Source organism: Arachis stenosperma, chromosome 9, assembly GCF_014773155.1.
Source record: "Arachis stenosperma cultivar V10309 chromosome 9, arast.V10309.gnm1.PFL2, whole genome shotgun sequence".
Taxonomy (NCBI): Eukaryota; Viridiplantae; Streptophyta; class Magnoliopsida; order Fabales; family Fabaceae; genus Arachis; species Arachis stenosperma.
In genome coordinates this window covers 160336047-160356985 of record NC_080385.1, presented here as the reverse complement: position 1 = coordinate 160356985, position 20939 = coordinate 160336047, and the positions used below count along the sequence as shown (strand labels likewise).

General features: G+C 31.6%; 2 protein-coding genes across 5 annotated transcripts; both read left to right on the top strand.

Annotated features, from left to right (window-relative positions):
• The first annotated feature begins 1128 nt into the window (after positions 1 to 1128).
• LOC130950908 (transcription factor bHLH128-like) lies at positions 1129 to 5339 on the top strand. The gene is made up of 6 exons (XM_057879504.1): positions 1129 to 1838; positions 2193 to 2515; positions 2607 to 2738; positions 3010 to 3075; positions 4031 to 4099; positions 4849 to 5339. Exons 1-6 carry the CDS (start codon positions 1469 to 1471, stop codon positions 4900 to 4902), a joined length of 1014 nt encoding a protein of 337 aa, XP_057735487.1. The 5' UTR covers positions 1129 to 1468; the 3' UTR covers positions 4903 to 5339.
• A 231-nt stretch (positions 5340 to 5570) lies between these two features.
• Positions 5571 to 12719, top strand: LOC130951594 (uncharacterized). Of its 4 annotated transcripts, none has more exons than XM_057880286.1 (14): positions 5571 to 6216; positions 6310 to 6529; positions 6607 to 6707; positions 7282 to 7403; positions 7489 to 7580; positions 8035 to 8140; positions 8855 to 9009; positions 9930 to 10057; positions 10323 to 10444; positions 10781 to 10878; positions 10991 to 11238; positions 11381 to 11473; positions 11751 to 12114; positions 12198 to 12719. In XM_057880286.1, the coding sequence occupies exons 1-14, from the start codon at positions 5790 to 5792 to the stop codon at positions 12241 to 12243; spliced, it is 2322 nt and encodes a 773-aa protein (XP_057736269.1). In that variant the 5' UTR covers positions 5571 to 5789; the 3' UTR covers positions 12244 to 12719. The 4 variants fall into 4 exon arrangements, with proteins under 4 accessions (XP_057736269.1, XP_057736268.1, XP_057736271.1 ...); XM_057880285.1 differs by having other exon boundaries at positions 10991 to 11256; XM_057880288.1 differs by having other exon boundaries at positions 6288 to 6529; positions 10991 to 11256.
• Positions 12720 to 20939: the final 8220 nt, after the last annotated feature.

The window sequence follows — 20939 nt, the reverse complement described above, 5'->3', positions numbered from 1 at the left end:
CGCAAATTTTTTGAATGGAAAAAAAGAGAATAAATTGGATTTTCATAATTTGTTCTAATTTATCACCAAACAAAATACAAGAATACAAAAATTTGTGTTGCTATTTTTTTTGTCTCGTCTTATTCTGTTATAAAAAACAAATGCAGCTTCAGGGACCCAAAATCATACTTAACCCAAAATTCTACGTATATTTTGAGTAAAATACATATAAATTTAATTGAATTTTAATATACTTAAAATTTTAATTAATCTGCATTATTCTTATATTGATAAATCTTTATTGATTCGTAACCTTATGACAATATGTATTATTAATAGATTAATAATATTATCGATACTTTGAGTTTGTTGAGTTTATAAATAGTCTTCATAATATATATATATATATATATATATATATATATATATATATATATATATATAAGTAGTCTATTCATAGTGTATTTTAATAGAAAGATATCAAATAAAATTATTAATTTGTCACAAAAAAATAGAATTATTAATTTAGTTTAAAGAAAGAAAAAATTAAATTTGTTATTATTCAAAAAAATTTACCATATATCAAATAATGTATTCATTAGTTTTTATTTTATTGTGAAAATTATCTAAATTATAATACTAATAATATATCATAGGGTTACTATTATTCATGTATTAATCGTATTTTAATATTTATTATTTATATATTTAAAAATTATATTTGAGAATTATTTATTTAATTTCATAATAAATGATATTTTTAAATTTAAATAATTTATTAATAAATTTGTACTTATTATACAATATATTTAATAATTTATTAAAAAACAAATATTATTATAATAAATAAAAAATAATTTAAAAAATATTGTTAAAAATAAATAAAATTTTAATTAATTTAAATTTAGAGATTATTAGAGTTTTATTTCTTTCTGAATCTAATATATCAGTATTTTTTATTTAGAGTTAACGAAAAAATATTTATAGAAATCACGTTATGCCATGAAAATAGAAAATAAAATAAAAAATGGATCGTTTTTATGTTAAAGAGAATGGTGTTATTATTCTGAAGGAATGAATAGAGAGTCGGTTGGTAGTTTACTCTGTGTCGACGTCTGTGTGTGTGGATATATAAAAGGCACTGGAGAGGGAGAAAAGATTCTTCCATAAGGAATAAAATAGAGAGATGAAATATCCGTCAAGTGGGCGGGTGGAGGGAAGGAGATACCATGAATGAAGTCAGTTTACGGAGAGATGCAGGGAATCTGTGACTGTGTAAGCAAACTTGCACGTGACAGGCAGACACCCCACTTGTCACAATAATCTATTCTGCAAGTGGCATCCCACTTGGCATCCATCATGCTCTCTCTTCTCTCTCTTCCTCTCCATTTTTCTAATCCAATTTAATTAACTGCCAAATCTGCAAAACCAGCTTGGACCTTGTAAGCTCGATCCATAATCCTATTTGGCATTTCATCAAACAGCTGAGATGTACCAGCCTTCCTCTTCCTCCTCCTCTTCTTCTCAGGCTCACAACTCAACCGTTTCTGAACCCGCTTTGACCCGCTACGGTTCAGCCCCTGGCTCTCTCCTCCGCACAGCCGTCGATGCTGTCATAGCCGGAGGGGCTGGAGGCCCCCGACATCCTCATCCTCTCATGCCTACGGGATCCCACTACTTCTCCGGGGAGTCCTCCGAGTCCACCTCCAAAGTCAACGACAGTTCCAAAGATCATAACCTTCACAGACCGTACGGACTTCAGCAGGACGCCTTCGCCGGATCCTCCTCTTCCTCTTCCTCCTTGCTCCGCCAGAGAAGCTCCCCCGCCGGCTTCCTCTCCCACCTTGCTGACAATGCTGGTACCGAAAGTATTTAGGAGTTATTATTAGTTTCTGATATTATTCTTCTCTCTATGAACGGTTTTGATTTCGTTATTTGGCTTCCGTACATAATTTATACTTTTACTATAAAAAGGAATTAATCATTAATTATTTAATTAATTAATCAAACTGCAAAAATCCTCTGCATATTTGAGTATAGAATGTAGATTATATGAGATGTTGAAATTTGAACATAGACAATTGGGAAAACAGTGAATTGGATCATAGTTATTATTGTTGTTAGGTTTGTCAATTATTACATTAACATAGGACTAGAGAATGAATATGATTGGGAAAATATACGTTAATATTGTTGAGTTTGGATTGTATTAGGGGGAGGTGGAGGGGGAGGCGGGGGTGGGTTCACGATCACAAGAGGGGGTGGCAGCAGCGGAGGAGGAAACTACGGCTCTAACAGTGGGAGGTTGAAGTCTCAGATGAGCTTCACTGGGCAAGACTCTCTCTCTCAGATATCAGAGGTAAGCGAGAGTGTTGTGGTGGATGCATCCACTTCTGAGCGTGCTTATGCAATGGACCACTGCTGGGACAACTCTAACTCCAACTCCAGCTCCATTGTCTTCTCCGCCCCGCCCTCCAAACGCTCCAAAAATATTGACGGTGACATCCTAAATTGTCTCACTGCCTTAGACTCTCAGGTACTAACGCCTTCCTTTCTTCCTTTTTCTATCATTTGCTATTAGCTGCTTCACTTTGCTCTTCACAATATTCGTTCATTGCCCCTTTCAGTATAGTCTGCCACAAACTGCTCTTGAAATGGCAACAATGGAGAAGCTAATGCACATTCCTGAAGACTCTGTCCCTTGTAAAATCCGTGCTAAGCGAGGCTGTGCCACTCACCCTCGCAGCATTGCAGAACGGGTCAGTTAATTACACTTCTTGTTCCTCACATGAAATATTCTCAAGGGAAACAAAAACAGTCGATACCCCAGTAGCTAAAACATTACCCACGCTTTTCTATTTAGCTTTTAGTGTTTTTCCTTTCCCCTTTTAGATCCAATTTCTATTCTGGTTTGTGATCTTGTACATCAAGTATACCAAATATCATCTGTTGAACTTGATAGGTTATTTATATCAGATAAATGTGTTTTTAATTATCCAGTTCTCTAATAACGTAATTCCATATTTCCAGGAGAGAAGAACTAGAATAAGCGGTAAGCTGAAGAAACTGCAGGAACTTGTACCCAATATGGATAAGGTAATGGTGATTTCTTGCTTAACCATGTTATTTTTTACTTGCTGCGTCCTTAGATGAGTGACTATGTCTTAAGGAGTATCTTTTTTATTGTCAGACTACAAAGCAATACTAATATAACTTAAAATACAGAGATGCTGCATATCAGCATATCTGTTTCTTGTTTAAAGATAAACTACTAAATCTCCAACAGACATGTTAACTGGCAAAATTTGTTAGAAACTTGGTTAGAGTGCATAGAAGAAAGGGAAAATGTGAAAATAGACATTGAGAATTAGAGTAGTGGGAGGACACCTATTGTAACCAACTCTATTTAGATTATATTCAGGCTTTCGTTCTGGAAATAGGTGGATGGAGCTGCTTAGTGCTCCATTTTGGTTTCTTCCATTTTCTGCTGTAGCTGTATTTTTATTTTCTTCCTAAGCTGATATCACATTGATATCAGTCTTGGGGTTGTGAATAACACACTTCTCTTCATTTTTCTTGCCTATTTTCTCATGGTTTCTACCTAATTAAATAGTGATGTTAGGAATGCCAAGTCTCGTTTGGTTTAGAACACCATTGCTTTCCTTACCAATGAATTTCAAATTTTCAGAGCACATGCTTAATCTTCTTATATTTTCTGTGGTTGGACTATCTTATGTTTTAAGGACACATTAGAATGCATCCGACTCCTATAGTTCCTTGGTGGTTGTTACAACATTACATCAGTTTGTAATTACAGAGTAGGTTTTGTGTAATTTATATATGGTTTTCATTCTTAATCTCAATTGTCGCAGTACATGCCTCATACAATGAAACCGGTATTTCTAAAATCCTTATGTCTCATAGATGAATCTCTTCCCTTAATTGAATCAGGTTAATCAACCTATGTTAATACCACATAATTTTTATGTCAGATCGTTGTGTAAAGTACACGTTACAGATGGCTTAATTTTGTTTAAAAATGTCATTGTAGCAAACAAGCTATGCAGACATGCTAGATTTGGCAGTTCAACATATTAAAGGTCTTCAAACTCAAGTCCAGGTGCGTAAAAATATATTAGTGTTCACTGTATAAAGCACATATTGTCTCCAGATATTAACTGATATATTAAAAAAAGCTTCAGGGGAAATAGGAATAGAATATTGCGTATTCTTAGAAATTTAATACCTTCCTTGATAGGCTAGTACATAGCTTTTGGACGTTAATTAAAAACATAGTCTTCCACTCTTCCTTTCACTTTTTAGTGTCACTTCTGACAAAAGAACATAGATTAAGAAATTACTTATTATTAGGTGCATATATAATGTGTTTAGACTTTAGACTAAGTTAATCCTACACTTCTTGCTCACATATAAATATTTCTCCATGTATACTACTGTTAGAATCAGATTCCATCTAGTGCATAAAAGCTTTTGTTGCTCTCTACCATTCATTGCTTGAATATGAAAAGTAATAAAGTATAATTAAGGTGGAAAACATCATTGACCCACAAAGATGAGGGATTCAGCACTGAATGGTATAGAGTTAACAGTCTGATATGTAATATAAAGAAGGAAACATTTCAAATGCACCAGGGAATCAGGTATTCCAATAGTTTTAGCCTTGGTCTCAATCATAAAGTTGGTTTTAGCCATTGATCTCAACTATATATATTATGATTGAGATCAATGGCTAAAATCACTCATGATTCTATTCTATACTTGAAATGCTTCTTATAATGAATTGATACATTAGTTCATTGATAATACCCCTGTTGTTCTAAATTAAATAATCTTCTTTCCCTCTTTCAGAAGCTTCACACTGAACTTGACAATTGCACTTGTGGATGCAAACCAAGCTCATAACTTACATTGTTCTCCGAGATTCTATGGCAACACACATAGAAGTAAAGGTTTTGATGGGATAGAATGAAACAGATTTTGTACCTTCCTAATGAAGTGAATAATACAGGAATAGAATGATTGTAGATTATCAATTCTACAGTTGTACATAGTGTATGTTTGTAATCTGTTAGTCTAGGAAACGCTTTTTCTTTTTCCTCAAGAATTGAGACTTTGAAGCTGACATTGAAGATTTCTGTTCTTGTTTGGGTTTGGCTGATACACTCGATGATTAATTTGTGTGCTATCGAAACTGGATATGAAGCTCGGACGGGATGAATTATAAAGAAATTATCTGTCGCGCTATAGTTTGATTCACTGATTAGGAACATAAGTACTTATCTTTGTAATCATAACTCATAAGTTTAGTCTACTAATAATTTTGGGCTTAAATTTAAAAACTACAAGATATTTTATGATACTTTCTTGTATTTATGTATTTTCTTTTATTAAATATTCACTTAAGGCATAAAAGAAATTATTAAATAAAAGACGGCATTAGAAATATAATTTCTTGTGTACATATATTTTCTTCTGACGTCAAAATGTCTCTGTATAGATGATAATTATTAATTCTTAAATAAATTGACTTCATATCATACTACATACATATCATAGGAAGAGACATTTAGGATAAAGTGCCGCTAAACTCTTTTCAGTTTTCAAGTGTTTTCTCTTCCGGATTTGCGATACGCCATTAAGCGAGAACGAGTCGTTTTATGATACACGTCAGCTTTGGCATCAGAGTATGAATAGGAGAGTAGGAGACGTTGAGTGAGCGACGCCGGGAGGTGCTGCAGAGGCAGAACAGAATTCCAGCCATCGTTACTCTTCTGCGTCTGACGACGACGATGATGATGACGACGACGACGAAGACATTGAAAGGTGCGAGCAAGATGAGAGGCTTGAGCCTCGTCTTAGGACTCTGCAACTTCTTTATCCTCCTCATTGGTGCCTACCTCATCTTCCAAATCCACTCCCTCTGCCGCCCCCGTTTCCTCCCTCCTTTCGCCATCGTCTCCGTCGCCGCCCTCCTCCGCCTCTTACTCATGCTCCGCACCGCCCTCGCCCAACAGGTCGCCGCGCAATTCATCCTCAACTCCCCCTCCGACGCCTCCACCGACTCTCTTCTCCGCCTCCATCGCCGCGAAAAGTACAAGAAATGGCTTTGGTGGAGTCGCTGCACATCCGTCTTCACCGTGATTCAGTTCGTCTGCGCCGGTTACCTCTTAATCAAGTCTCCTGCCTATTTATCCACCGATTCCGCTTGTCCTTTAGGTAGGTGAGTTCCTTCTTTTCCTTACATTCTCACGTTTCTATCAACTGAATTTTCCTTACCGTTCATACAGTCATGCAATTTTCGTAATGCAGCGATGGAATGGAAATCGCAGTTGTGGAAGCAGAGGCTGCTCTCTTTCTTCATGATCATGGTGAGTTTTGTCGCCGTACTGCAGTGTTTTGCAGGATCTGATGTTCTCAGATGGAGATCTTTCTATGAATCACAAGATGATGCTTGGAAATGCCATTATAGGGAGGTATTCGACAATGGCATTCGCGAAACTTTGTGTTGTCTCGGCCGGGTTAAATACTTGTATAAACCTCCCCTGTGCTTTTGTTTACTTGTAAAGGTACTCATTATACCTTAATTCTGACCTTTCCGAATTGTAGGAGTGCATTGGAAGAGGATGAGGTCTATTCAGTGGCACGATTACTAGGCGATCTTGTTGCTTATCGAGCTACGGGAACTGGCCATATGGAACTCTTGGCAGGTTTGTTCAAATTTCACTCTATAAGAACTTGTCATGTTTGCATTTTTTGTTGGTATTCGTTCTGCAACATTATCCTATTAGGTGATTTCAGCAGTAGCTTAACTAGCTATGTTAAATAAGGTGGATGTAATATCATCATGAAACAAAGAAGCAATGATTTTAAATTCAGTTTTCAGACAAAAAGGACTGGAAGGCCACTCACTTGTTTAGTGGTTTATTAAATTTTCTTTTTCCTCTTTATCAGTGTATTGGATGAGTCAACAAATGTACCTTATCAATATAATAGCTATAGTGCCTTTTGTGATTTTGTTTATTAGTGGAATCAGTAGAACATTTAGTTGAGTACATCTAGTTGAGTGATATAGCTATTACAAGACTTATACTATTATTCAAACAGTAGTATTTCTGTATTTGTGTTAGTGCCTTAGTGGGTCATTTTAAGATAGATGATATATTGAATGCTATTACGTTAATGACCTTACTCGCTTTTTGTTTGGATTAAAGACCGCCCCAATTTAGCTGTGTCCTAATGTTCACATTTGTAGTGTATCACGTTAAGTCTTTTGCTGTTTAGGTTTAACATTACTTCAAAGCCAAGAGAACTCTTCAGAATCCTATGAAGATGCCATAGAACCACCAGAGGCGAAAATGAGGGAGGCTGCAGCTCTTCATAAATTTGCTGAAGCTGCATATACAGTATTGAGCTAGAGAACTTATTTCTAACTAATAGTTTATTTTTACTAATTTGTGTTGAAGATTTATCTCATGCTCAATGATGCAGGGTCCATTGCTTGATTTGGGACGAAATCCTTTCCTATTTCCATGTGCATGGCTCTATAGACAAGGGATTTTATCTCCTTGGTCACGCAATAGGTGGGATTTTGTTGGATATTCAATTTTATTTGTGCATAATTGAATTCCTTGTAACTAATGATTTATTGAGTTTGGTATGAAATTCTTTCATATTTTCTTATGCATGGATTTGTAGCGAACAGATTTTATCTCGTTGGTCATGCAATTCATGTTACTTTGTCAGATGTTCAATATTACCGTGTATTAACTGAAATTCCTGGCAACTTTGTAACATATGGTTGCTGGTTGGAAACTTATACCTTTTTGGTCAACGCGGTCACCGGTACTTATGTACTCGGAAACATATATTACGCATCTACGACATACAACACCACTGGAGAGCTTTAATTTATTTGCGTTACTTTAGAAAGATTCTTCTGTCATTTGTCTTGTAGTAAGTCTATTATATATAGATTGAATGAATGTATTTCTTTTCTTTTAATCGTATTCATTTTCAACAATGTGAACTTATTAGCCGACCCGTATTGGAGGGCGATAACTGGTGGCGAGGTCATGCAGCAGCATTTTTAAAGTATGTTAATTTGCCTCCAGAAGTGCTCAGACAAGGGCGAGTCAGCCAGGTTAGAGAATTTAACTTTTCTTATGTGCTCTACATGAGTTGCTAACTATTAGAGACTTTGGCATACTGTACTATCCAAGTCCCTATTAGAGACACAGGCTTATCAAGAGTGCCTTTACAATTCAGACTTGATCATTGTTCTACTACCTGAATTTAGGAAAGCTTGCTTGTTAGGCTAGTCTATCTCATTTCTAAGATTTATTGTTTCTTTGAAAACTGGATTATACTTTTAATATAATAATTTGATATTGAGGAGTGCTAGGGGGCCAGTAGTTTTTGTGATTTGTAACCATCAATTAGCCATCATTAATGTTTTTAATGGTGTGATATTACATTTAATGGTATGGAATTACTCACTTTTCTTTTGCTGGTTAAGTGCTGGCTCCCTAGACTTTCTCTTTGATAAATTTGAACATAATGAGTGAACTAGGCACTTTAGAATTATGCAGGAGCATAAAATATTACCTCATTCAGGCGGCTTTTTACATATAATGATACAATGCAAACTGACTGACTGAAGTTACTGCTGCTGTATTCATTTGAATTAATCACCATATATATGATGATTGTATGTCTTGTAATTTAAATGTGAGCATGCATTCAGGATGAAACAAAAGGCATACCCAATTTGTGTAATTTGTTGTGAACATTTTTGTTCGTATTGGTTTAGCCTATATTTATAAGAGTGTTGCTTTTTCTTTGATACTCATGTCAGTTCAAGTGTCAAGCTGCATACTTTATTGTGGTTCTGCATCATCTGAGGACTGTAGTAATTACTATACGTGGAACTGAAACTCCTGAGGACCTAATAACTGATGGGTTATGCAAGGAATGCACCCTTTCTACAAAAGACTTGGCTGGTTTGACTAAGTATATTCCAGTTTCCCTCTTTCTCATCTCTGCACACATGCACAAGCAGATATAGTGCACAAGAGGGGAAGAAAAAAGTTGCTCATTTATAAGATTCATGAGTTGTCTTTTTCTGACACATTATAGTTGGTAAAGCCTATAATCACATTGACATACTAATGTGTTCTGAAGAATATAATGCATTAAATCAGTTACACACACAGCTCTCATTTAAAGTGAAAACATGGAAAACACAGTCTAATATTTATTGCTTTGCTATTGTAAATAGATAGTCAACCCACTAATCAGAAATCTGATTACATAGCATAGCTACTGTACAATATTAGAGTTTGCTCAAGTCTTTCCTCTGGAAGTGATGAAAGAATTCTTGTTATAGTTGAGAAATACTTTCTTTGTAACTGCCTTTTATGACAACTTGCTTGATTTATCAATGCCTGGTACCCTCAGAATGTAGATTTAATGTGGATAGCTTATGGTAGCACAGAGATAATAATATTTTGAGCACCCAAAAAGTGCCCAATTTTGATAACAACCTTTTCTTGTCTAGTCAGTGTTCTTAATTTTGGTGAACAATGCGCTAACACAACCAATAAATCTGTAAGTGCATGTCCACTGCATATTCTCTGGTATTATAAAAAATCATATCAGAAACATGGTTTTGATGTAATTACGCTGCTTTTTCACTTAATGCAGAATCCAATTTATGATATGTTATGCTGTGTTACTATCAATGTTGCCTTACACAATGATCTAGGACATCCATATTTAGTTCTTTATTTCATTTCTGTAGTTTCTCTTCTATATGCCATAACAGTTTCATTTCAAACATGCAATTTATTATTTTCTCAAGCTGATCTGAATCTCTTACAAATTCACACACTTTTGGTTCCTCATTTCAATATTTATGTTCCTATTTGCAGCTGCAGCCACATTCCTTCCAATATAAAGAAAATTGTTACTTCATCTTTCCCACATCATGCACATTCTGGTATAGTGGAGGCTGCACGTGAGCTTTTTATGCAGATTGAAGGAAATGCTGATATACACGGTAAGAAACGCTCTGGGTTCTTCGTCTATTTGATTTGTCTTCCTCTTTCCTGATTTTCTATGAGAAACACTTTGGCTATTGTGGGAGTGAAATTGTCACCCCTGGATGGTTACTAATTAAGTAGAATGATTCAACTCCCAAAATAAAATTCTAATCATATTTATTTTGGATATTTGATTGTCTCTTTATGATAGAATATTTTGGTGCATCTAATCCATGTAGCTAGCGTCTAAACATTTGACTTTCTTACTAAACGGCAATGCAGGCACTGAATCTTATGGGCTTCTTTCTCAATTACTTGGAGTTGGTTGTGAGTGCTATGGGTATAACATTCGCATAGTTGGGCATTCGCTTGGGGGTGCTATAGCAGCATTACTTGGATTGCAAGTATAGCACTTCTGACTCAAAAGGATGAGACCTTGCTTTATATATTTCTTTTTCAGTAGATATAAGCCTGATTATATTCAGATTTATGTAACTTGGTTGAAATGTAATTTCGGTAAATTAAATACTTTTATGTTGGATGGACCTATATGAAGATTTAGAGAAACTGAGTTACATGAGAGTTAAAAATTGTAGTTCATTAAATATAAATAGGTTTTTATTAACATGTGCCCTTAATTAGGATGAAAGAGGTAAATGCTTAGTTGCTTTTTTCTTATCCCATTACATGGTCTAAGCATTTGATTATATTTTTAAATAGATTCTTGATCTTTTCAACAGCTTTATAGTCGATACCCTAACCTGCATGTTTATTCATTTGGGCCACTCCCATGTGTGGATTTTGTTGTGGCAAATGCTTGCTCAGAATTTATAACAAGGTATTTGTACTAGTAAAAAATTTGAATTGATCCACTAGTTTGGTGGTGGTTGATTCCTTTTGGTGACATTTTCAGTTTGTTTGCTGGTTTGGTTTCGTTCTTTATGATGCAGCATTATATATGGTAATGAATTTTCATCACGCCTTTCAATCGGATCTGTTATGAGGCTAAGGGCAGCTGCAATCACATCACTGTCGCAAGATCCTAAAGCAGATAGTGCCATGATTTTCAGGCTTGCCCATCGGTTTCTGAATGTAAGCAACTATCAGAGAAATAAATCTGAGGCAGAGGATCAACCTGATTATTATTCAGGGTCCAATGTTCAGGAAAATCTAAACCATCAAATCTGCAAAAGCCAGTGTGAGACTGATGAAAGAGGTGTCTTCTCTTTTATATGAATATAGCTGCTTCTATTATGAGTGATAGAAATAATGTGTTACGTTCATGATTCATCAAACTAGGTTGGTGAAGGGTACTTTTTCTCAGATTTCTGCTGTAGCAGGTAGTAAGAAACAAGACGCCGAGAAACCCAAAAGGGAGCGTGCTGTTGCAGCTGAGCATTGCCAATATGCAAATCCTTTTGACTCTGAAGAAGGTGGCAAATCATTTTATACTAGGAGTGTTATTTGAGTATTCCCTTTATAGACATGTTATGGATTCCTTCACTTTATTTGTAAAAGTTACCTAAATTTATTTATTTTTTTCCAAAAATGTTCCCCTTCATTTCTCACCTTCTACTCACATTTTTTTCTCAATAATGTCAGCTATGTATGTACAAATATCTTTTTTTTTTCCCTCTCAAGTTATTATGTTTATTGGCTTGGTGGTGATTGCTTATATTGTTAAGCTAACTGCATTCTGTTATATATCAGGCAATGAGTGTGGAGAATATACGCTCTGGGCTGACACCAAGGGAAAGGACCATATTGTTGAAATTGATAATGCTGAACTTACAAATCCTTTTGCTACAGATGCAAGTTCAGTTGATGATCCAGTGACTCAGTTTATAGACACTGTTCCAAGTTCTAAATCGCATTCTGATAGTGATCCCCCGGAAATGTATCTGCCAGGACTTGTCATTCATATTATACCTGTACAGAATAAACCTCAAACTTCAATTAAGCCATGGCGAATTGGGGGTTCAGGAAGATCTTATAAAGCTTACTTAGCAAACAGAGAGAACTTCAAAGATATTATTGTTTCACCATCCATGTTCCTTGACCATCTCCCCTGGAGGTATGGCAAATTACAATCCCGTCCTTTAATCATTTCTTCTTACAATATAGTAAAGAACTTAACTGTGACACTTTTGTTTTCAGATGTCATGATGCGTTGAAAAAGTTAATGAAATCTGTAGATGATTAATGGAACCAACCTCACATCATCTGGTTCTCACTCTGCCATTAACACTGAGTCTCAACGGGATTATTTTTTGGATCCAGGTTTCTTATAGTTTTGCTTACAATTGCGATTAAGATTTATAACAGAGAATAAGCATTCAATCTTGACAAGTTCGCTCTTCAATAACATAATTGGAGGACTGTGTTGAGAAGAAAATACCATTATAATTCAACACCATACTTCAACAGTTACTGCAACTTTATACTTTCAAAATGTGCCAACATGATCAGCTTTTACTACACACGTTACCATGTGATTTTGCCATAGAATAGTGGAACCAATTTCTCTCTTTCTTTCTCTCATCTCCCCGGAAATAGAACAAAGTTTATATATATAGTAGGGAAGCTAGTTTTCTTTTTCTTTCTTTTTTATTTATTTTTTGTTACAAAAGTATTTAGAACATTGAATGACTCTATATTGGATCATTATTATTTGCATTATTGTTATATCTTTTGTTAACTACACAACGAGGCAACCTTGAGAGTTTAGACCGAGTAAGAATGATTAAGTGTCTTTTAGATGATTTGATGGAAAAAGTGTCACCAAAAGTGCTTGCTAGTTTGTTGCTTCGTCTTCAAGGATGCTATATAATTTTAAATGGAATGCAAGCTTAAAAATTGACGAGAAATTCGATCTAATATATAATATTGTTCCCAGAGTATGTGATGTTGCCGTGTAATAACTTACTTATTGTCTCAATCAGATCTTGAAATTTTTTTTTTTGAAGGCATACCATGATGGATTGATGGTTATCATATTAAGTAGCAACTATTTTTAAATTTGCATAAGATTATAGTAGTAAGTAGTAAGATAGAACGTAATACTAGTGTTGACATAATTTATGTTTCGATATACTGTTTTACAAAATTTAACCCCTATGAATGCATTGCATATATGAGTTTTAGGTGTTCAGTTATAGGTTGTTGATTGACTTTCATCAATTTTCGGAAGGCAAGTAGCAACATCTAGAGGCTTAAAAGGTAAGGACATGCCTGGTTTCATTAGCTTCTTGTTTTCTCCTTATAGAGTATTATTCCGTATGCAATAAATTAAAGAAAAAAAAGATGGTAACAATTAATGCATCTTGCTTACTGTAAGCATTTGTCTTGTGTTGGTCCACTCTGCAATATCTAATGCAATGATATGATGATGGGTGCGTGCATGATTAGATTTTTGAGGGAAAACGAAACACACAAAACACACATTGAGGGTTTTTGGTCAAGTCAATATGCGTTAGCTAGGAGCCATCAGTTAGGTATTGGGGCCCTATGCCCCAATCTATTAGGCTATCATTATTCTAGAATTTGAATCCTCTAAAATTAAAATAATAATAATAATAAAATAATTATATAAAAAAGTTAATCATTATTATTTTTATAATTTTTATAAAATATATATTCTATTATCTTAATTTTAAAATAATTAATTATTCATTTTATCAATTTTTTTTATTTTAAAAGATCTTGACCTATCATTTCTATTACTAACATTTAAACATGAAATGAACGGTAGCCGCCGGTACCAAGTAAAAACTAAGCGATAATATAATAAATAATAAGTGTACTTACGTCCTCATCCGGAGCTGATGCTCTATTGTCTATTTAGTATTTACTGGGAATGAATCTTTCAATTATTTCTTTTTTAAATTGATCTCGTTAAATGTAATTTTTATTATACAATTATTTTTATTGGGTTTTTTTTTTTCACTTGAAAGAGAAAAGACACAGAAAGGGGACATCAGGACAGTACTTGGATAAGGTTGCCACTTGCTGGCTTGTCCCTCTACTCTCTCTAGTCTCTATTAGATTATTATTAGGTACCCCCTCCTGGCTCCTGCATTTTCTTTCTTTTAGACCATCTCCAGTAGGGAATTCATCTCAGTTCTTGTTTATGGTCCACCTGTCATAAAAAGTAACTCCATATCAGTTTTTGCGTCATAAACAGTAAATAGGAACTCAAAGCATCTCTCTCTTCTCCATTAGGAGGAACTAACTTTAATCCCTGTTGTAGTCCCACTTAATTAATTAATTAAAATACTTAAAATAATTGTAATTAATTTTTTTCAATAATATAATTCAAATTTATAAATTTAAAAATAATTTATAGTTAAAAGATATTAATATTAAATAAATTCATATATAACAATAATACACAATATATAATTCGGGATTACACTAATTTGTAAAATTAATTAATACAAAAAAAACATAATTAAGCTCAATAGTTGACGACAAATATTGTGAAATTGCCATATGTATTCAATCAAGTCCTCTTTCAATTATCTATGCTGCTGTATATTTTGAAATTGGATATTTTTTTAGAGAAATATAAAAATTAAATTTATTTTTTGATTTAAGTAAATTTAATTAATTATAATTTAATTTGATACTATAAATAATATTTAATATTAATTATGATATATATAATTAATATAAATTATTAATTAAATAAAAATTTAATTATTTAATCTAATTAATTATTATAATTATTAATAAATTAATTATAATTTAATTATTTAATTAATTATTATTTAAATAATTAATATAAATTATTAATTAAATAAAAATATAATTACTTAATATAATTAATTATTATAATTATTATTGAATTAATTATTATTTAATTATTTAATATATCTATTTAGTTAATTAACATTATATATAATTATTTATTTTCTAACTAACTTGCCATTTGGCAAGTGTTGCTTGTTTCACAGGAGTCTCTGTTCAAAGGGACTCCCCCTCCTTGGAATTTGTGTGGGAACTCTCTTCCTTCCCACTCCAACGCATAAGCCTTCTTTCCTTCTGACATAAAAGTAATTGGACTTCAATTTTTACTCCCGTTGGAGATGCTCTTACCCTTTCCCTTTTGATTTCTGCCACATTATCTACACCTTTTGCTACCAATAATAAATTGCACGATTTTCATATTCTTGTAGTATACTTCTTATTCTATTCTTAAATGATAATCTTTTCTAAAAAGATTACTTAAAATACATCTTAAATTTATCAGTATTAAAATTGTAGAAATTTTAGATTACTTTTACGTTTTACACTTTTTATCAGTGTGTAAGCAAGCGAGAGTTATTTAAAAAAATAGGATACGTTAAAAAATAAAGATGACTACTAAGAATATAACGTCTCTATTTATCTCCATACTATATTTTTAAAATGTCAATTAGGTTTCAATTATCTTCCCTTATTTGGAGACACTACAATTTCATTTCCCTATTCTCCACGTTTACAATTTTAATTTGTTTAGAGAAACATAGGGTTCCAAATTCGTGAGAAGTTTCAAGAAACGCCAGCAATTGAATTAAACATTGGAAGCTTCTACCACTCTTATATAGAACAATTGATAAATAGCAATTACGTTACATTACAACCCAGGAACAAAATAAAGAAAGTGACCCTACATGATTGGCTTCAAATTCATTTAAATAGAACTAGCAACGGAAGTTAGTATTAATAATGTACCTCCCATAGGGGGGAAAAATAGTGTTGGTGGGGCAATGATTCCGAGATTAGTTAGAAAGAGTGATGGAAATTCAGACGTTTCTTCTGATTTCATTATTTTATAGCATATCCCCCCGGCCGAGGGAGAGTTGGTGTATAGCAGAATTATAAAGGTATATAGTATTTCATCAGAGTATGAGAATTGTGCAAGATAAATCGAACCGTTTGATTGGAGGTACTGAAAATCCTAGGTCCGATTTGTGTATTAACAGAAAATCTTGGATCCGATTTGTGTATCCACTCTCTCTCTACAATGAAATCAGACAGTCAGATTTCTTCCCACTAAAACAAAAAATCGAATGCCGTCTCAACTGTGTATATCTCCCCAATACTCCATAATTCAGCATAACTCACATATCAACCTCATAAAAAAAATTAGCCTATCCCCCCTTGCCCCTTCTTTTCATTTTTTTCCTTCTGGATGTTTCAATAAGTTTTATAATTAGATAAACTTATATGTAACTACTTTGAAAATGATGGATACTTAATAATCATACTAAAAAAAAGAATTGTATATTATAAGGTTGTACTGTGGAATTTATTATAATAATATATGTATATTCTTTAACTTTTCTATAATTATTAAAACTAGTTGTTTATTATAGAATAATATTATATATTCAAATTTTTTTGTTAATTAAATTTAATTAAGTTAATCTATCATAACAAAAATTAATTATGACTAATATTATTTTAAATTTTATTGTTTAATTTAATTAAATTTAGTTTATAAAAAAACTTGAATGTATCTTATTATTACTCATATTATTTCATGCCAAACACTAATAAGAAATATGATGATAGATATCTCTCCTTCATTCTTAATAAGATAACATGTGAAAGTAATAATAATGCGATGATATTAATGTGTAATTAACACAAAGTTAAAATTTTGAATAAAAATTTAAAACTTTGAATATTCATCATACTATAATTTAACTTGATTTCCCCCTGAAGATTCGCAATTAAATTGATTGAAGTCGGAAACATACAGCGACACATGTTGGGTAGCTAAAGAATAAATAAATGAACACACACATCTCAAAATAAAGACAACAATATCAATTATCAAAGACTACTATCTAGTTGATAGTAATAAACTAATAATAGTAATAAAGAAAGAAACTACCACATGCCAACGTAACGTTTATGGAATATAGTTACCAGGGCAAAAAATTTAAAAAGACCAAGAAGAAGAGAAGAGAACAGTATTACAAGAGAAAGAAAAAAAGGACAAAGGAAATATTATTATTTTGAAGAGGCCTGCTACACATATAAACCTTTTTGACTTACAAGTTTTACAAGTTAGCACAAGCCTAATAAAATCCACGCGAATTACTCCCACATTCAAGAGTAAATATACGCACGTTATTCAACCACTTCCTGTTTTCAAAGCGCGCTACTCAACATGCATTATGAATGACTCTTCTTCTTCTTCCTCCATGAAAACGAGTTTCTTGCCAAATTTGTTCGATCTCCTTCGTGCGTTCTCTCTTCGTCTTTTTATTCGTTGTTTTACCTGCGTTTATCACTCGTATTCTTGCTTCGTTTTTTTCCGATTTTCATAGTTTCTGAAATCAAGCTTTGAAATCGTTTTGAAGATAATGGAACTTCAGAAATACACCCAAATGATTACAGAAATACACCCAAATGATTACAGAAATACACCCAAAGAATTACAGAAATACACCCAAACGGTTACAGAAATACACCCAAACGATTATAGAAAGGGTAGTGCTAGGGAGCCAATGGCTTAAGTGTACAATGTGTACAATGGGCTAAATTTTTGGTCCATGAATAAAATGAACATCACCATACTAGCTAGAATAACCATCCGATACCAAGGATAACCATCCGAATACCAAGGATAATAAACATCTCAATAAAAAATTAAACTGATTTTGGGGTTCACCAAGGATCGAACTCTTGACCTTTCGAATCTAGAACTCTAATACCATATCTGAAACCACTCATCCCAAAAGCGTAACCTGACAGGACAATGTAACACTAATGATCATATCTCTAATACTTCTTAAACCTCCATTGTATACATTGTACGCTTAGGCCATTGGCTCCCTAGACTTTTTCTTATAGAAATACACCAAAATGATTACAGAAATACACTCAAAAGATTATAAAAATACACCCAAAGAATTTAAGAAATACACCCAAAATTTGTTGAAGTACACCTTATGCATAATTCAGAACTCTTTCTCTTTCTCCTCCTCATGTTTGCTGCTTCTTCTTCTTCATTTTCTTATTTCATATTCTCATCATTCTTTTTGGGAGAAAAAAATCAAACAAAGAAGAAAAAAATATATAATGTTGCAAAATCAAAAAGAAGAACGAGGAGAAACACGACGATAAAGATGAAACACTTCAAAAACGATTTCAGAGTTTGATGTCAAAAAATAATGGAAATCGAGAATAACAAAAAAAGAAAACAGAGAAAAAAGCACGTAAATGAAGAAGGAGAAGGAGAAAGAGAAGGCAAGAAATTCGAAAAAGGAAATGGAATCCTTTCAAAAATTAAAAATCTATTAGAGACACGTTTGAATATAATATTAGAGAACTTGTAAAACTTGTATAGCAGAAGGGAGCCACTCAGATAAAGACGTCTAAAACGTCTTTTTTTAAAGATATTTTCTAATAACTAAAATTTAACACATATAATCGATTAAACTGTGTATTTTTTTTTTGTCAAAATTAGGCTAGACAAATTAATTTGACAAAAAAAATGATAAATCAAATCTTGAAACAGTTTAAATTAATATTATTTTTTTATAAAAAATAACTATAATATCCTTATTATAGAAAATGACTAAAATACTCTTATTTTATATATATATATTAATTTTAAAAATTCTAAATCCTAACTCTATGACAACAAAGAAGTAAATGACTAGAATTTATGATTCTCAAAATTAATATATATAATAAGAGTATTTTAGTCATTTTCTATAATAAGGGTATTGTAGTCATTTTTATAAAAAAATATTAATTTAGACCAATTCAAGATTTGATTCACTATTTTTCAATTAAATTAATTTGTCTAGCCTAATTTTGACAAAAAAAACACACTGTTTAATCGATTATATGTGTTAAATTTTAATTACTAGAAAACATCTTTAAAAAAAGACGTTTTAGACATCTTTATCTGAGTGGCTCTTATAGCAGAATTACTTGTATGTAAAGATTAATCCTATTTTAAATTAATATTTGATCAATAATAATTTGTACTTATATTTATAAAAATTTATACATATAAAATACATAATTTATATTTATATTTATCAGAATTTACGTATAAAAATCAAGATAATTTACATTATATTTATCAGAATTTATATATATAAATCAGTATTAAAGACAATTTAATATCTATGTTAATTAAATACTAACCAAAATTAGTAAAAAAATACTAGCCCCTAAGATTTTTTGTTAGATCAATGCATGTTATCTATTTTTACATCAATGCTTTAGTATTGTTAAGGTAAAGTATATTTTTTATTTTTAAAAAAATTTTAAAATATCTTAGTTTGATTTTATTTCAATTTTGTCTTAAAAATATTTACTTATATCAAATATATTTTTATTAACTATTTTTTTTTTAAAAAAAAATTTAAGAACAATTCAGTAACAACTTCACAAATATAAACACCAGATTTTGTCACTGACTCTTAGTTGTTAAGTACTATAACTGAATTAATCCTAAATTTTTTAAAAATTTAATTACTATGGATATAATTGATACATATCAAAATTTTTTTAGACAAAATTAAAATAAAATAAAATTTAATAATATTTTTAAAATTTTTAATAAATTTTAAAAATACAAAATATTATTATTATTATTATTATTGTTGTTGTTGTTTTGGTGTGGCACCAATGTTTAATTAATTAATTAATTACTCCCACGCCGTCAGTCACTAAATAAATTAAATCAACTTTTAGTTAGTCAATTTTAAGATTTAGATTTATAATTTAATATTTAGAGTTAAAATTTTATAATTTACGGTTTAAAATTTAAAATAAACACAATAATTTAAAAAATTATCTGAACAAATTAATTACCTAATATTATCTTTTAAAAAACATAAAAACTACCACACTCTGATCCTCATGCATGTTTAATAATTTACGACACAATTGCTTCTTGTTGATCATGCTAGTATTTTTAGTTGATTATGTATGTCATTTGTTCTCATCATATACTTTACACTTTACACGGACAGAATATGGCAATAATTATCAATCAAATTTTGAATATAGATGGAAGAATATTAATAGAGTCTCTGGATTTTGAAATGTGTATACGCCAAGAAAAGAAAGTGATACTTAGAAAACTGGAAAAGGTTGGAAGAAGTTATGCGTGAGTATAAATTAAAAATGCAGCATTATATATATAAAGCCGAAGAAATGAATATGATTATGACCAAAGAATCTAAAGATTTTTCCACTACAAGAGTAAGCGTTTCTTGTTAAGCAAGGGTGTAGTTATTATCCGTATAAAGTGGTACAAATATAATTATTTTAACGACGATTAATTACTTATTTATAAAGTATCCATGCATGCATAATGCATTTTTATGATTAAGATCAACACTATATATATATAGAGTATAAACAATAATATCTATATCATATTTGTGCGTCTGTCAAAATCTATATGCATGACTGAATCTATATACTTCACCGATCGATCACATATATCTATCTATTCGGAGTTAAAATGTGTCAAATTACTATTCAGTGTAAAATCGTGTGGTAATGAAGTTTTTTCTTTTCAATAAATATTTGGTATCGATCTCATTCCCTCGTTGTTTGGTCCTATATTATCAAAAGAGCAAGTCTAGATGGTCATTATTTTTATTAAAATTTGGTTAATATTTAATTAATAAAAAATAAGTAATTTTATATTATTAAATATAATTTTATATTATTAAAATCATTAATAATAATTAATTAATAGTTACAAATTATAAAATTTGATGATTCTAATACTTATCTTAAAAAAATAGCTAATTTGTTTAGATTCTTTAACCACGGTGAATTTAAATTTTAAGATTATTATTTTGGCTAAAGTCTTATAATAAATTAAATTTTATAGAGTATTATATGAGTTACTTATTCTAAAATTAAATT

What these genes read in the sequence shown, in the direction of transcription:
- LOC130951594 (XM_057880285.1), top strand. Translation starts at nt 5,790, where the DNA reads ATGATGATGACGACGACGACGAAGACATTGAAAGGTGCGAGCAAGATG. An exon ending in TTGCTGAAGCTGCATATACA is followed by an intron (nt 7,404 to 7,488) that starts GTATTGAGCTAG and finishes TCAATGATGCAG; the next exon opens with GGTCCATTGCTTGATTTGGG. An exon ending in GACTTGGCTGGTTTGACTAA is followed by an intron (nt 9,010 to 9,929) that starts GTATATTCCAGT and finishes TCCTATTTGCAG; the next exon opens with CTGCAGCCACATTCCTTCCA.
- LOC130950908 (XM_057879504.1), top strand. Translation starts at nt 1,469, where the DNA reads ATGTACCAGCCTTCCTCTTCCTCCTCCTCTTCTTCTCAGGCTCACAAC. An exon ending in CCACCTTGCTGACAATGCTG is followed by an intron (nt 1,839 to 2,192) that starts GTACCGAAAGTA and finishes GGATTGTATTAG; the next exon opens with GGGGAGGTGGAGGGGGAGGC. An exon ending in CTCGCAGCATTGCAGAACGG is followed by an intron (nt 2,739 to 3,009) that starts GTCAGTTAATTA and finishes CCATATTTCCAG; the next exon opens with GAGAGAAGAACTAGAATAAG.